Source organism: Chrysochloris asiatica, unplaced genomic scaffold (assembly GCF_000296735.1).
Source record: "Chrysochloris asiatica unplaced genomic scaffold, ChrAsi1.0 scaffold00206, whole genome shotgun sequence".
In the NCBI taxonomy this organism is placed as follows: domain Eukaryota; kingdom Metazoa; phylum Chordata; class Mammalia; order Afrosoricida; family Chrysochloridae; genus Chrysochloris; species Chrysochloris asiatica.
In genome coordinates this window covers 3,170,162-3,183,754 of record NW_006408724.1, presented here as the reverse complement: position 1 = coordinate 3,183,754, position 13,593 = coordinate 3,170,162, and the positions used below count along the sequence as shown (strand labels likewise).

The 13,593-nt window shown below is 37.4% G+C and overlaps 1 protein-coding gene across 1 annotated transcript in view; it reads left to right on the top strand.

Annotated features, from left to right (window-relative positions):
- Positions 1-13,593, top strand: part of FAM188A (family with sequence similarity 188, member A) — a 153,585-nt gene that overhangs the window by 84,986 nt on the left and 55,006 nt on the right. Inside the window, exon 10 of the mRNA XM_006872606.1 lies at positions 9,388-9,468. Within this exon, the coding sequence (XP_006872668.1) occupies positions 9,388-9,468 (81 nt within the window). The remainder of the gene's footprint in view (positions 1-9,387; positions 9,469-13,593) is intronic.

Genomic DNA, 13,593 nt, shown 5'->3' with positions numbered 1-13,593 from the left:
AAGACCACAGAAGAATTGATGCTTTTCATTTATGGTATTGGAGGAGAATATTGAAAGTGCCATGGGCTGCCAATAGAATCAGTAGATCTGTGTTGGAAGAAGTGCAGCCAGAGTGCTACTTCGTCTCTCATACTTTGAACATATAGTCAGGAGGGACCAGTCACTGCAGAATGATCTCATGTTTGGTAAAGTGGAGAGTCAGAGAATAAGAGGAAGACCCCCAGCGAGATGGATTGGCAAAGTGACAGCATCAATGGGCTCAAGCATGGCAACAACAGTGAGGTTGGCCCAGCATTGGGCAGTGTTTCGTCCCTACTGTGCATAAGGTCGCTATGGGTCAGTACCGACTCGATGGCACCTAACAACAGCATTGTTGTTGCTGTTTGTTGTTGTTGTGATGTGCTGTGGAGTCGATTCCGACTCATAGCAACCCTGTACAGGGTTTCCAAGGGTGGAAATCTTTACGGGAGCAGAAAGCCTCATCTTTATCCCGTGAAATAGCTGGTTGTTTCAAACTGCTGACCTTGTGGTTCGCATCCCGATTTGTTATTGTTAAGTGCTGTTAAATTTGATCCAACTCAGTGATCCTGTGTAGGGTTTATGAAGAGCAGCTGATGGATTTGAACCATTGACTTCATGATTATCAGTCTAGTGCTTTTCCTACAGTGCCACATCAGTACTCCATTTAATACTTAGAAACAATTATATCAGTATCTCAGAAGCCTCGCACAAAAACTTACAAAATAGCCCAGAATTGCTTTTAGTTTTTTGACAAATGCCACAACATTCATGTACTCTGTTTCTAATGCACACATGTTCACTATCATGATTCATGGAGTGGACTGGGGAACAATTTTTCATGAACTGAAGTTGTTGTAGCAGTTAAATATGCAAAATCATGAGGTTTAAAAATTCCCCAGTATGGTGGAACATTGTGATGTTGGTATGGATATGTCCACAGAGCTGCTTGTGTGGTAAATGCTTCTCATCCATACAGAGTTACCATTGTCTTTCCACTAGTTAACTTTATTTGTTATATATAAATTGCTGAACAAATTTTTAATAGTTTTCATAGTATTGCAATTTGATCTTTAGGTGTGGTTATGCTGATACTGAAGCTAAATTTATTTTGGTCAAACCTATTTTTCTGTTTGATTCATATCTCTAGTCTTGAAGCTTTTGTTCTTGAAACTTACAGATACTGTGCCATAACATTTACCAACAATATGGCTTCATAAATTTATTCCAGGTTTCTTGAAAATTTGATGTATGTCACCAAGAAAGTTTTACAGTCCTTGAAAACTGGAATGGATTTTCTGTACATTTCTTACATTCTCTATACTTCTAAATATAATTTGTCAAAATAAGTATGGATTTTTGATGTACTGTGATCATAATGAAAATTATCATAGAAAATATAACTTACTCCTTACAAATAACCACTTGGTACTGGTTATTTAGAAGCTATATTAGTAACAGAAGGAGTTCTGATAGCGTAGTGGTTACGAATCGGGCTATGAACCTTCAAGTCAGCAGTTTGAAACTACCAGCCACTTCGCGGGGGAAAGATGAGGTTTTCTACTCCCGTCAAGATTTACAGCCTTGGAAACTCTGTACAGGGTTGCTATGGGTCAGAATCGACTCGACAGCACTTTACAACAACAACAACATTAGTAATTGGTAATTAGAGTTGGAGAATTAAAAAATAAAAGCATTCAATTTCCTGTCGGCTACATTATCACAACATTGGATATTGTGTTTTCTGCTCTGTTTCAGAGCCAAACTCTCCCAACTATTTGTCTGTGCTTACTGTCCCCACTTCATCTTATCCCATTCACCTTTCCATAGTCGCTACTCCATGAAAGTCCTTCTTATTTATCAGTGTTACAAATATCCTGGTGTGGCGCTGTGGATTAATGCACCACACTGCAAAGCCATTTGAACTGCAAGGTCAGCGGTTCAAGCTCACCAGCTGCTCCTCAGAAACCCTATACAGGGTCGCTCTGGGTTGCAGTCGACTCGAAGGCAGTTAACAACAACAATAACCAGTAACCTCATGTTGCCAAATCCAGAAAATTCTATCTTTACTTTTACCACTTTGTTTTGATAAGTGCCGTCAAGTCATTTCTAACTCACTGACTCTGTATAGAGCACGTCTGGTGGGTTTGAATTGCTGACCTTGCTGTTAGCAATCCAGTGCTTATTCTACAGTGCCATACCAAGATAACATACATTACAGTTAACTGTATGTGCTTCTTGAAACACACTCTTTTTATTTTTTCAGTGGCATAATTTCCTGATTTTTCTTCTATGGTATTTCTCATCTTTTACTAGTTCTTCCTCCTCTATATGACTTTCAAATGTTTGAACACCTCCACACTTTGTCCTAAAACATCTTCTGAATGAGAAAAGAAAATCTGGTAAAATTGTTTGGTTATTTTTTATTTTTTTAATTTTTTATTGTGAAATATGTGATAGTTTACATGGGAGAACATTAGTTTTACATTCATCCTATCATATATCGTTTCATTGCCATGGTTACAATCCCCTCCATACATCATCAACCAACCAAAGGTATACCCTACAAGCCAGCCCCCCGGTCGTTAGCACACAGCCCCTCTCCCTCTCTGCATCTAAAGTCCCCAGCTGCTCCATCTCTCCATGTCATCGTCTCTGCCTCCATCTCAGGCATCACTGCTTCGTTGGGTAGGGTCCCACTCTCCGCTCTTCTCCTTTGATGGTCCCAAGGACCTCCGCTCCTAGACTGCAAAGTTAATCACTCCCCTGCTTGCTACCAAACGTCTACTTTTACATTTCCAACCCTCACAATCAGTCCTGATAACAATTATTCACTATTGTGTCACAAGAGACCTATCCACATTTCCTTTCATCTGCCCTTCCTAGACAGATTGGATACTACTCAGTGGAGAGTCTACCTTCCTCCACACCCTCTGGATCTAGGCTCCCTCTTGAAAGCTTGTAAGCAAGTCACTTCTTGCCTTTGTAGCCCCCCCACTTTGGGTAGCCAGTGTCCAAGTTGCCCATCCTTGTCTACTCTGTGTATGGAGGGGGTGGGAATGATCCTTGCTGTAAAGACTTGTTCCCTCTTTTGAGCTAATGCATCCATAGGTGATCAAGTTCATCAAATTGTATCAGATTATTCTTTTTTTCCTCTTCTTTTTTCTTCTAGATGAGCTCTATTCGTCCAGTCATTGAAGCCAGGTCAAGTGGGTATTATCTGCAAGTGTGGGTGTTCTTATGCATATGCCCTCTCTTCTTATCAGCTGGATGCTTCACTCCCCACTCTAGTCCTCTGTGGCTATGTCACTGACTCTGGGCCCAGGAACCCCCAGGTCTTGCCACACTGCTGGCCAACCAGGTCTCCACCCAGGTTCACAGGAGTCTATTGAACATTGTAGGGCTTAGCTTGCAGCTTCATTGCTGTTTTCCCTCACTTCCCCTTATCAGTGACGAACGTGGTCACCCATCAGAGCGAGTATTCCCATTGAGTCTTAGTCATGGAAGGGAGTTTGCTCTGAGGGGACCCGACCCCTTGCCATGATGTTTCCTGGGCAAGCAACTTACTTGTTCTTGTAGTAATCAGTTGGTCTGCCTATATTGTTTTGTATTTTTCCTGTTGGTCTTTATTTCAAGAAGTATCTTCTGTTCTTCTAGCCACTCCAGGCTGGTCTGCCCGTCCTTTGAAGTGGAAATTTCCCACCTCTGAAGATTCTGGATGCTGTTCAGGATTACACCTATAGTCTTATGTAATGCAGAGGCTCCATAGGAAGCCTCCTTCACTGGGCACATTGTAGCCCCATTTTAGGTATTCCAATCAGTTATAGGCAGAAGATGGACTTACAAGCTTTCTATGGTGCTATTTCTGGCTATTCCTTTCTCTCCCCCTCCAGTGTCTGTTTTATAATATAATGCAAAGAAAGCCAAGATTCACAAGACAGCCAAGCATCTTACCATTATTTCCCCCCTTTTCCCCATTCCAACCATGTCTGAATCCCTGTATCCCAGAGTCCTGTTGTTCCAAGGTTATGCATACATCATTATTTACCTCTGTCCCACTTAGCCCATGCAAACCTGCCTAATTGTTTTCCCATCCGCTTTGTTCTTCCGTTCCCTTCCCCCTTCTTGTATATTGCCCCCCTTCCCTCTTGCATATTGCCCCCCTCCCCTTAGTTATTTTTAAGTTAAAAGTTTTGCCCTAATAAGAATATGAAATTAATTGGTGTGAACTTGCTATTTTACAAGTTTATTTCATTTGTGAAAGAATGTTAAGACTTAAACTTTTCTTTTTTTTAAGTTATACATACAAAGTTATGCTCTCAGTTTTTTCCTGCTATTGTATTTTGGATTGCTATATGTAAAACCTTAAATGTAGGCTGTAAGTATGACTTTTCATTAATTGGAAAGATAATGTACATATTGTACATTCATTTCATAGGCGATCTCTTCTCCTATTTTTTTTAAATACCACTTGTATGATTATAAGGAACCCTAGTTGCACTGTACAGTAAGCACTGGACTCAAAGTTGACAATTCAAACCCATCAGCTGCTCTGTGGGAAAAAGATGAGGCTTTCTGTTTCTGTAAAATTGGGAATCCTGACACAGGGTCTCTATGAGTGGGAATCAACGTGATGGCAGTGGGCTTTGGTTTGTATGTTGTTGTTGTTAAGTACCATCAAGTGGATTCTGACCCATAGCGACCCTGTGGGGCTTCCAGGGAGCAGCTGGTGAGCTTGAACCACCAACCTAGCAGTTCAAAGAACTTTGCAGTCTGACACATTAGCCCGCAATGCCACACCAGGACTTGTGTACAAATTTAAATTTATCAATTCCAGCCTGTGTATTCAACTTCTTCTTTGATAATTATACCTGGCTATATGTCATCTCAAATGTTAGTATCAGTGAAGAGATCTTCTTGATTGCTGTTACCCACTGCAGTAACTTCTTCCTGAGGCTTTTTTCTCAGTAAATGCTACCCTCATCAACCAGAGTTGTTTATGCCAAAAACCTAAGGCTGTTTTTGATTCTTCCTTTTTCAGTCATACTCAAATCTTTTTAGTCTTACTTCCAGAATAATTTTAGACTCCATCCATTTCCTCTAGTAATACTCTCGTGTGAACCTCTGTCAACTCTTGTGTGTGTGACTGAAATAGCTTCCTATTTTATCTTTTTGTCTCCATTCTTCTTCCTCTCTTAATATGTTAGCTCAGCAACAGCCACAGTGATTTTTTTTTTTAAAAAAAAAAGGTAAATCAGATTATGTTGCTGACTTGCTTCCTGGTAAAATCTTTACTTTGTAATCTTCAAGGCCCAAGGCCTTGATGAAATGGATTAAGTTTGCCCCTCCAGCTTCTTTGCACTCTCCATTTCTATGCTCCAGCCCTGGTGGTCTTTACAGTTCTCAAACATTTCAAGCCCTTCCTTGCCTAATGGGCCTTTGTTTTTGCTTTCAAGTCTGCTGGAATACTCTACCTATTTAAATAGGATGGCTCACTCTCCCTGCAGGTCAGACCTCAGAGGTACTTTCTGCTGTGATTCACTCATTTACTCTTTTCCACATTATTTCAATGCAGTAATCAATCTATCATTATTTTTTTGTGTGTATTTATTTATCTTTCATTAGTCTTCAGTTTGTTTTGTTGTTGTCTTTCCTAACAGAATATAGACTCTATGGAACCAGGGACATTTTCTTGCTGGGCACATATTACATACTCAGTATAGTATTTGTGGACTATGTGACTGGACCATTGCACCAGAGTTGTAAGGTTTTCTAAATATGCTTCTGCGTTTTTGACTGTTAAGAATATACTGCTGGATTTACTACTTTTGGAGTACTGGTGTGGTGCTGTAGGATAACCACCAGGTTGGCGATTCAACCCTACCAGCCTCATTTGGTAACCCTATAAGGGATGCTATGAGTTGAATCCAACATGATGGCACTTATCAACAACAACAACAACAACAATGCTCTTATTTCCCTATTGCTCTAGTGTTACAGCAGTAACTGTGGTGTTCATCTGCATAGAATTGTCAATAGCTTTCCCAAAACGAATAGACATTTACTTTCTGCCAGGTTCTTCAATGGCGTTAAGGAAATAATGGTATTTGTCTTGATTTTATAAACGTGGATGTTTCATCATTATATTTTCCCTAATTTGGTAGTGTAGTCTGCACTCTCCTCCTCTTCTCTCCATCTCCTTTTCTTTATTTCTCTTTATACACACACCACCAATAAAAAGGTGGCCTCTGAATACTTTAGATTCCTTTTTAAAATAGATACTTAATTCATATACCATAATACTTACCATTTTAAAATATGCAATTCAGTGTTTTTACAGTATATTCAAAGGTATAACCATCACCCCTATCTAATTCCAGACCATATTGGTCACCCCAAAAAGAACTCCTGAACTCGTTAACAGTCACGTTTTTCTCCCCTCAGTCCCTGGTAACTAACCCTGATCAACTTTCCATCTCTGGATTTGTATGTTGTGGATAGTTCACCTACATGGAGTTATAGACATTCTCCTTCCCATAGCTGTTCATCTTGCATGTCTGTCTATGTATCCACGCATCAATTATTGTTAGTACTCTGATTGCAGCATAGTATTTACTTCTGTTGTCTTTCACTCTTGTATTCCATGCAGTGTCTTCCTTTGCCTTGATCATTTTTTACTCACCTCCCCCTTATTGTATATTGCCTTCACCTAGGTTAATACGTGTCTGTGTGGTGCTATAAGATAAGAACTGGACCGCAAGGTTGGTTTGAACAGAAAGGTCGGCAATTCATACCTACCAGCTGCTCCTTGGAAACTCTATACAGGGTTGCTCTGAGTTGGAACCCACTCCACGAAAATTAATAACAACCTCTAGTTACCCTCCCTTCTCCTTCCATCCCTGGTAACCATTAAAGAGTGTTTCTTTCTGTGTGTTAACATTTTCTTGACTTTTTATAATAGCGGTCCAATCCAGTATTTATCCTTTTGTGACTAAAAAATTTCATTCAGCATATGTTACGAGGTGTTTCATAGATTCCTGATTATTCTTTGACATTGCATAGTATTCTGTTGTTTGTATGTACCACAGTTTGGCTATACCTTCATCCTTTGATGAACATTTTTGTTGTTTACATTTTCTTTTTGTGTAGCTTTTTATTGTGAATTGAATAAAGGTTTCAGACAGGATCATCAGTTTTACACTCTACAAATCACACTTTGTTTCATCTCAATGATTGCAGTCCCCTCCAAACAACAATAGTTATCCATCTTCTTCCCTGTGGGTCCTATTTCTATTCCACCTGCCTTCCCAGCCCTTCTTAACTCTGTTCTTAGGTTAATGTTTCCCTTTTGATTTTGGATGATTGACCATTCCATTATTCATACTGTGCATGTCTTACTAGTGTTATTGTCCCCACTAGATGCCTATGTACTGCTTGACTGAAATTTGGTCCATGAGGGTGAGTTCCTTTCCAGACCTGAAGGGTTGTTGAGGGCCTTAGTGTCAGGTCCCTCTTTCTGACTCTTTAAGCCCAGTTTTGTGTTGTTGTTTTTTTTAATAATTCTGAGTGTTGTTCCACATATTCTGCTCTATCCAGGACCTTCTAATGTGATCCCTTTCAGAAAGTATCTGGACACCATCTAGTTCTTCTGGTCTCAGAGTCATGGAGTCTTATGTTCACATATTCCATTAGTCCTTTGAATTAATTGATTTAAAGCCTCTTCAATTATTTTTTTTCTCATCACTCTTCTTTCTTCTGCACATGGAGAGACTAATAGCTGCACCTTAGATGGCCATTCATGAGCTTTTAAGATCCCAGATGTTACTCACTAAAGTAGGATGTAGAACACTGTCTTTGTGGACTACTCTTACGTCAGTTGGCTTTGGTGTCCCCTGAGACTGTGGTCCTGACATCCCAGGCCCAGCAACTCATTGCTTTAAGATGCTGGATAGTTTTTAAGAAGTTCTCATCATCTTGCCTGCTGTATGCTCTACCACATTTATAGTTGTATTTTTAGGAAAGGTAAATACCCATGTATAAATAGCCTCTTTCATACTTTTTAATGTATTTGTGATACATGCACACATATGACTTCTGGTGTGGCTCTATAAGATAAGCACTAGACTGAGAACCACAAGATTCAAACCCACCAGCTGCTCCTTGGAAACCCTCTACAGGGTGCCTGTGAGTCAAAACCAACTCAACGACACTTAACAACAAATATATATTCAGTCAGTGTCTCTGTCCATGTATCTATGCACAGAACACTGTTGTTCCAAGGTTGTGTATATATCATTATTTACCTCTACCCTTGCATAGCTTACTGTCTTCATCTTTCTTCTGCCAACCTCCCTCCCCTTGCATATTGCCTTCCTAGTCACCCAAATGAACATGTGTCTACCCTCTAGCCGGTGTCCTGGTGTGGCATTGTGGGTTAATGCGCCAGACTGCAAAGCCGTTTGAACTGCAAGGTCGGCAGTTAAAGCTCACTAGCTGCTCCTCAAAAACTCTATACAGGGTTGCTATCGGTCAGAACCAACACGACAGCACTTCACAACAACAACAGCCCTCTAGCCTGTGAATTACTCTCCTTCCCTCCCACCTCTGGAAACTATCAAGGAACTTTTTATTTAGTATGAAAACCTTTTCTTGAGTTTTTACAGTAATGGTCTAATACAATATTTGTCCTTTTGTGGCTGACTAATTTCACTCAGGATAACGTCCTCCAGGTTCATTAGTGTTATACAGTGTTTTGCAGTATTGTTAGTCATCGTTACTCTTCAGTATTGCCTACTGTTCCATTGTGTATATGAACCATAGTTCGTTTATCCATTCTTCCATTGATGGGCATTTAGTCTGTCTTTATGCTTTGAAAATAGGGCTGCGGTGAGAGGACAGAAATGTTCTTAAGGTTTATCCTTTGTACTTATTTTATAAATGTACTCTTTTTGTTGTTGTTGTTATTTTCCTTATAAAGTAATTACCATTAAGTTAAAAAGTTTTAGGATTAGCATGCCCTGCTTATATTCGAGATGTAGTCATTCTATTTGGGAACTTTACCAAATTTGAGAATGGTTTTTAAGGATAATTTAATTATTCCAGTTGTTTTAATCTGTATTATTGTACTGATAAAAAGATGCAATATAAACTTAGCACAGACAGTCTTTATGACATCTACATTTACATTTAGCATTTGTTTTCTGTGAATAAGGAGAAAGAAAATAATGAAATATATAAGTGAACATGTTGTCCACAGTGTTCCAGTTAAATGTGAATTGAGTTCTAGTTATGTTTCAAATATTTGTGGGCAAATATTTAATAGGCAGTAGAAATTTTTCATTGCTTTTACTTTGCTACTTTTTTTTCTAGGTTGGTTCTTACTTGAAATCTCCAAAATACCCTATTTGGATCGTTGGCAGTGAAACTCACCTCACCGTATTTTTTGCCAAGGTACGCTTGTAGCAGATTGTTTTTCTTAGTGTGATATCAGGCAAACAAGTAAAGTGAGTCCATATTTAGTTTGAATCTTTTGTGCAAACTTCAGTTTATTCCCATTTACAAATGGCATCTTCTAAAATCTAAGAAATTAGTCTTAACGTATTGTTGGAATCATATATACTAAATAACTGCCATAATCTAGTTGTAGTTTCTCTACCTTTTCTGACTTGAGAGGTTTAAACTTCTTTTACTCAGAAATCACTTGTATAATGACAAAATAATTGATTTCTTTTTTAAGCTTCAGGTTGCATTTTTCTTCTAGATAAGCTAAAAATCTAACTTACATGATATAAAATATTTTCATTATAAAATCTATTTAACTATAAATTTACTAATCAATTGTATGAGCCCTTGTCTGGCACTGTAGGGTTAAGCAGTGGACTTATTGTTATTTTAAATAAGTTTATTTAAAAATTCATGCTGCAAAGCCATTCCTAAATCCTAACTTTTACCTATAAGAATTCTTTTTCTTCATTTGAGTGGTTGGAGTCTGACTACTTTAGTTTGAATCTCAGCCTTGCCATTTCCTAACGTCTCTCAGCCTATTTGAAATAAGGATTAGTAATTAAGGATTAATAATAGTTGTCAGGCTTAAATATACAGTATTTAGCAATGCCTATACAAGTAAGTCCTGGAGCAAAATGAGGCTTTCTGCTTCTGCAAAAGATTTAACGTCTTGAAACCCTGTGCAGGGTTGGTTTGAGTTGAAAGCAACTCCATGGCACTTAACTGCATTAGCAACATATATGTAAATGTTCAGTAAATTTAATTGTTGTCATCATTATCATTGATGTCATTATTCAACTAACTTTAGTAAACGTCTGTATATGCATAAATGTTGTTGCTAGATGTCAGGCTGAAGGAACAAATATAACACTGTACTGCTAATCACAAGGTTGGTGGTTCAGTTCCACCACCCGAACTACAGGAGAAGGATGAGACTTTTTGCTTTCACTAAGATATGTAGCCTTGGAAACCCTATACTGGGTCACTATGAGTCGGAACTGACTTGATGGCACAAAAACAATAATATGTTACTGATTTTTGTATTTACTTTTATTATGCTGGCAAAAATCTAGCTAACTAATACCTTTTTCTAAAACAGGGAAAAGATAAAGTACACATATAAACCTGTACCTTAGTGGTATGTTGCATGTAATTTGATAGCATATTTGAATTACAGGAACTGAATAACTTTTGATTCTTCTGTAAGTTCATTGTTTGACTAATTTTGTTTCAAATATTTTAAATATCCAGAAGAAAAAATTCTAATTTACATGTAGGCTGTGTTTTCAAACCAATGTTTTTTTGGTTTGTTTTTTAATCTGAAGTGCAACCCTATTCTTTAGGGTCTGGAAAATTAATAAATTATGAAAATCTATAAATTTAAATATAGAAGACAATAAGAAGAAAATACTTTAAATCTAAAATATAGCAAAGGATATTTTAAAACTGATTTTGTTGTCAAAACAGCAGGAAGGATTTCACTTAAGGGAAATATCCATTGCATAATGTCAGCAGTGTTGATTGAATTATGTGAATTTGCATACTTTTTAATTTAAGAATCTGAGTAAATTAGATCTGTTGACAGAGTGATGGGAATGAATTATGCCTACCTTGTTATGAAATTCATTGAAAAATTGCTTTATCTTTTCATTCCATTTTTCACAAACTTATGAAGCCCCCTTGTATACTCCTTTTATCCTATTAATTTGTTGTTGTTCCTATAGCTATCGGTTGTCCTGTTGCATTTATTATACAAAGCATACTTTCTATGTCACACACTGTTTTTACATATGCCATGGTATACAGTGAGCTTTGTCTGTGATTTGTCTTTTTTATCCCCATATTCACAAATCCCAGCTTTGTACAATGAAAAGTCATATTGGAGACGTGGAGTACATGCAAGAGAAATGCATTCCAATTGAATGCCTTACGAAATATATTCATTCTGTATTATATAAGTTAGCCAAGACTTTTATGTGTATTTAATTTGTTTGCATTCCTGAAACTACTGATAGTCATGATAGGGAAGTGTCTGTACACAGGAAATGAATATAAGAATTTTATAATAAGACTTATGATTTGTAAACTATTACAGATGTAAAAAATCACCTCTACCATATACGAATCGGGCTGTGAACCTTAAGGTCAGCGGTTCGAAACTACCAGCCGCTCCGTGGGAGAAAGATAAGGCTTTCTACTCCCGTAAAGATTTACACCCTTGGAAACCCTGTTACAGGGTCGCTATGGGTCGGAACCGACTCGATGGCACTTAACAACAACAACAACAACCATATACCTTATCTTGCTTTTAGAACTCATGACATTTATTCTATATTTTTACTTTAAAAAAAAAAACAACTTTTTTTTATACTTGGCTTTGTATTGTCAGGATCTAGTATATGGTTTGGCACATAGTAAAGGTGATTTGACTCATTAGTTGAATTATTATTTTGCACTTGGGTTCCATTGACAATTATCCTATTAAAAAATTGTTTTATGACTCATTAAGCTTCTTAAACATTTAGGTACTTTAATTATTTTTAAATGGTTGAATTTGAATTTTTTGAAGATAGTTTTTTTTAAAAAAGAGTTATAACTTAAGAAAATACACCTGTAATAAAGTAATATAAAGCTTGTTGTTGTTATGTGCCGTTGGAGTCGGTTCCAACTCATAGGGACCCTGCACAGGGTTTCCTAGGCTGTAAATCTTTACAGGAGCAGAACGCCTCAGCTTTCTCCTGCGGAACAGCTGGTAGTTTCAAACTGATGACCCTGAGGTTAGCAGCCCGATTTGTAACCACTTAGATTACTTAAATTGTAAGTGAGATACTACTTATAACATATATTGTGTTGAATGATATTTAAACCTTAAATAAAATAGTCTTTCTATACAGTTTGTCATACAGAAAATGCTAGAAATTTTGACTGTTCTTGACAATTATAAGAAATACCATTATTTGGTCATTTTCTTTGTTATTTCCATATCTGAGCAAGTAATTCTGTGATTGTCAGTTTGTTTTTGCTGTTTGTTTTTATTTTTGAAGTTTGGTTAGTTTGCTTAAAGTCTAATTTAAATGTTAATTATCTTTTTATATAAAACTGTATGTGTGATTATCTAGATATGTATTTTATGTGCCAAGTTCTTTTTACTGGTTGTAAAACTAAGTTTAAAAATAGCATAATTTAAGTTCATAATTTATAAGTCATTTAATAATTTGGCATTGTAAAATGCCTTTGAAAAGCAATGAATTCTTCATGTGACTTATGCACTAGAGATGAAGATACTTGAAACTGTCTTCACTTATTTATATAATCATTTACTGAATACTTACTGAGCATTCCATATGTGCCTAGCCCAGTGTGTGACTACAGTGATGATCAAAAATAAGTCTGGATCCTGGTCTTAGGGAGATTTATATTTTACTTCATCCCATGTTTAGATTCAAAATTTCAGATGTGATGAATGCCAACAAAGCATATGTCTATAATGCTGTAAGAATTTATCTTAGTTTTTGAAGATTGATAATAGTTTCTTCAGCAGAAGAATTGATGTTCAAAATTAGGAGTGGGGCATTATACTAGAGGAAGAGGGAAGAGGAGCATTCTCTGTATAGGAAGTAGTAGGAGCAGGCAAAAGTGGGGTGAGAACAGGCTGAATTACTGAGAATCAAGATGAGGAGCACAATGAGGCGGTTATCCTAATTGGAACAGCAGCTACTGACTTTTAAAATATTATGGTAGGAATAGTTTGGGAGTAGTAGGAAAGAAGGAATCAGGACTAACTTTGCTTTTTGAAAAGGTTACTCTGGAGTTTGGAGAACAGATAAATTACAGAATAACCAGAGGGGAGGAGTACCTAGATGGCACAAATGGTTAAGCCCTTGACTGCTATCCAAGATTTTGTGGCAGTAGGAGCCCACCCCAGACATTCCTAGGAAGAGAAGTTCCACTGTGCACACATGGAGTCAACTCTCACTCCTAGTGACTGATTACAGCTTGAGAAATCCTCTGTCTTACAGGGTCTCTATGAGTTGGAATCCACTGAATGGCAGTTAGTTTATTTAATGGCAC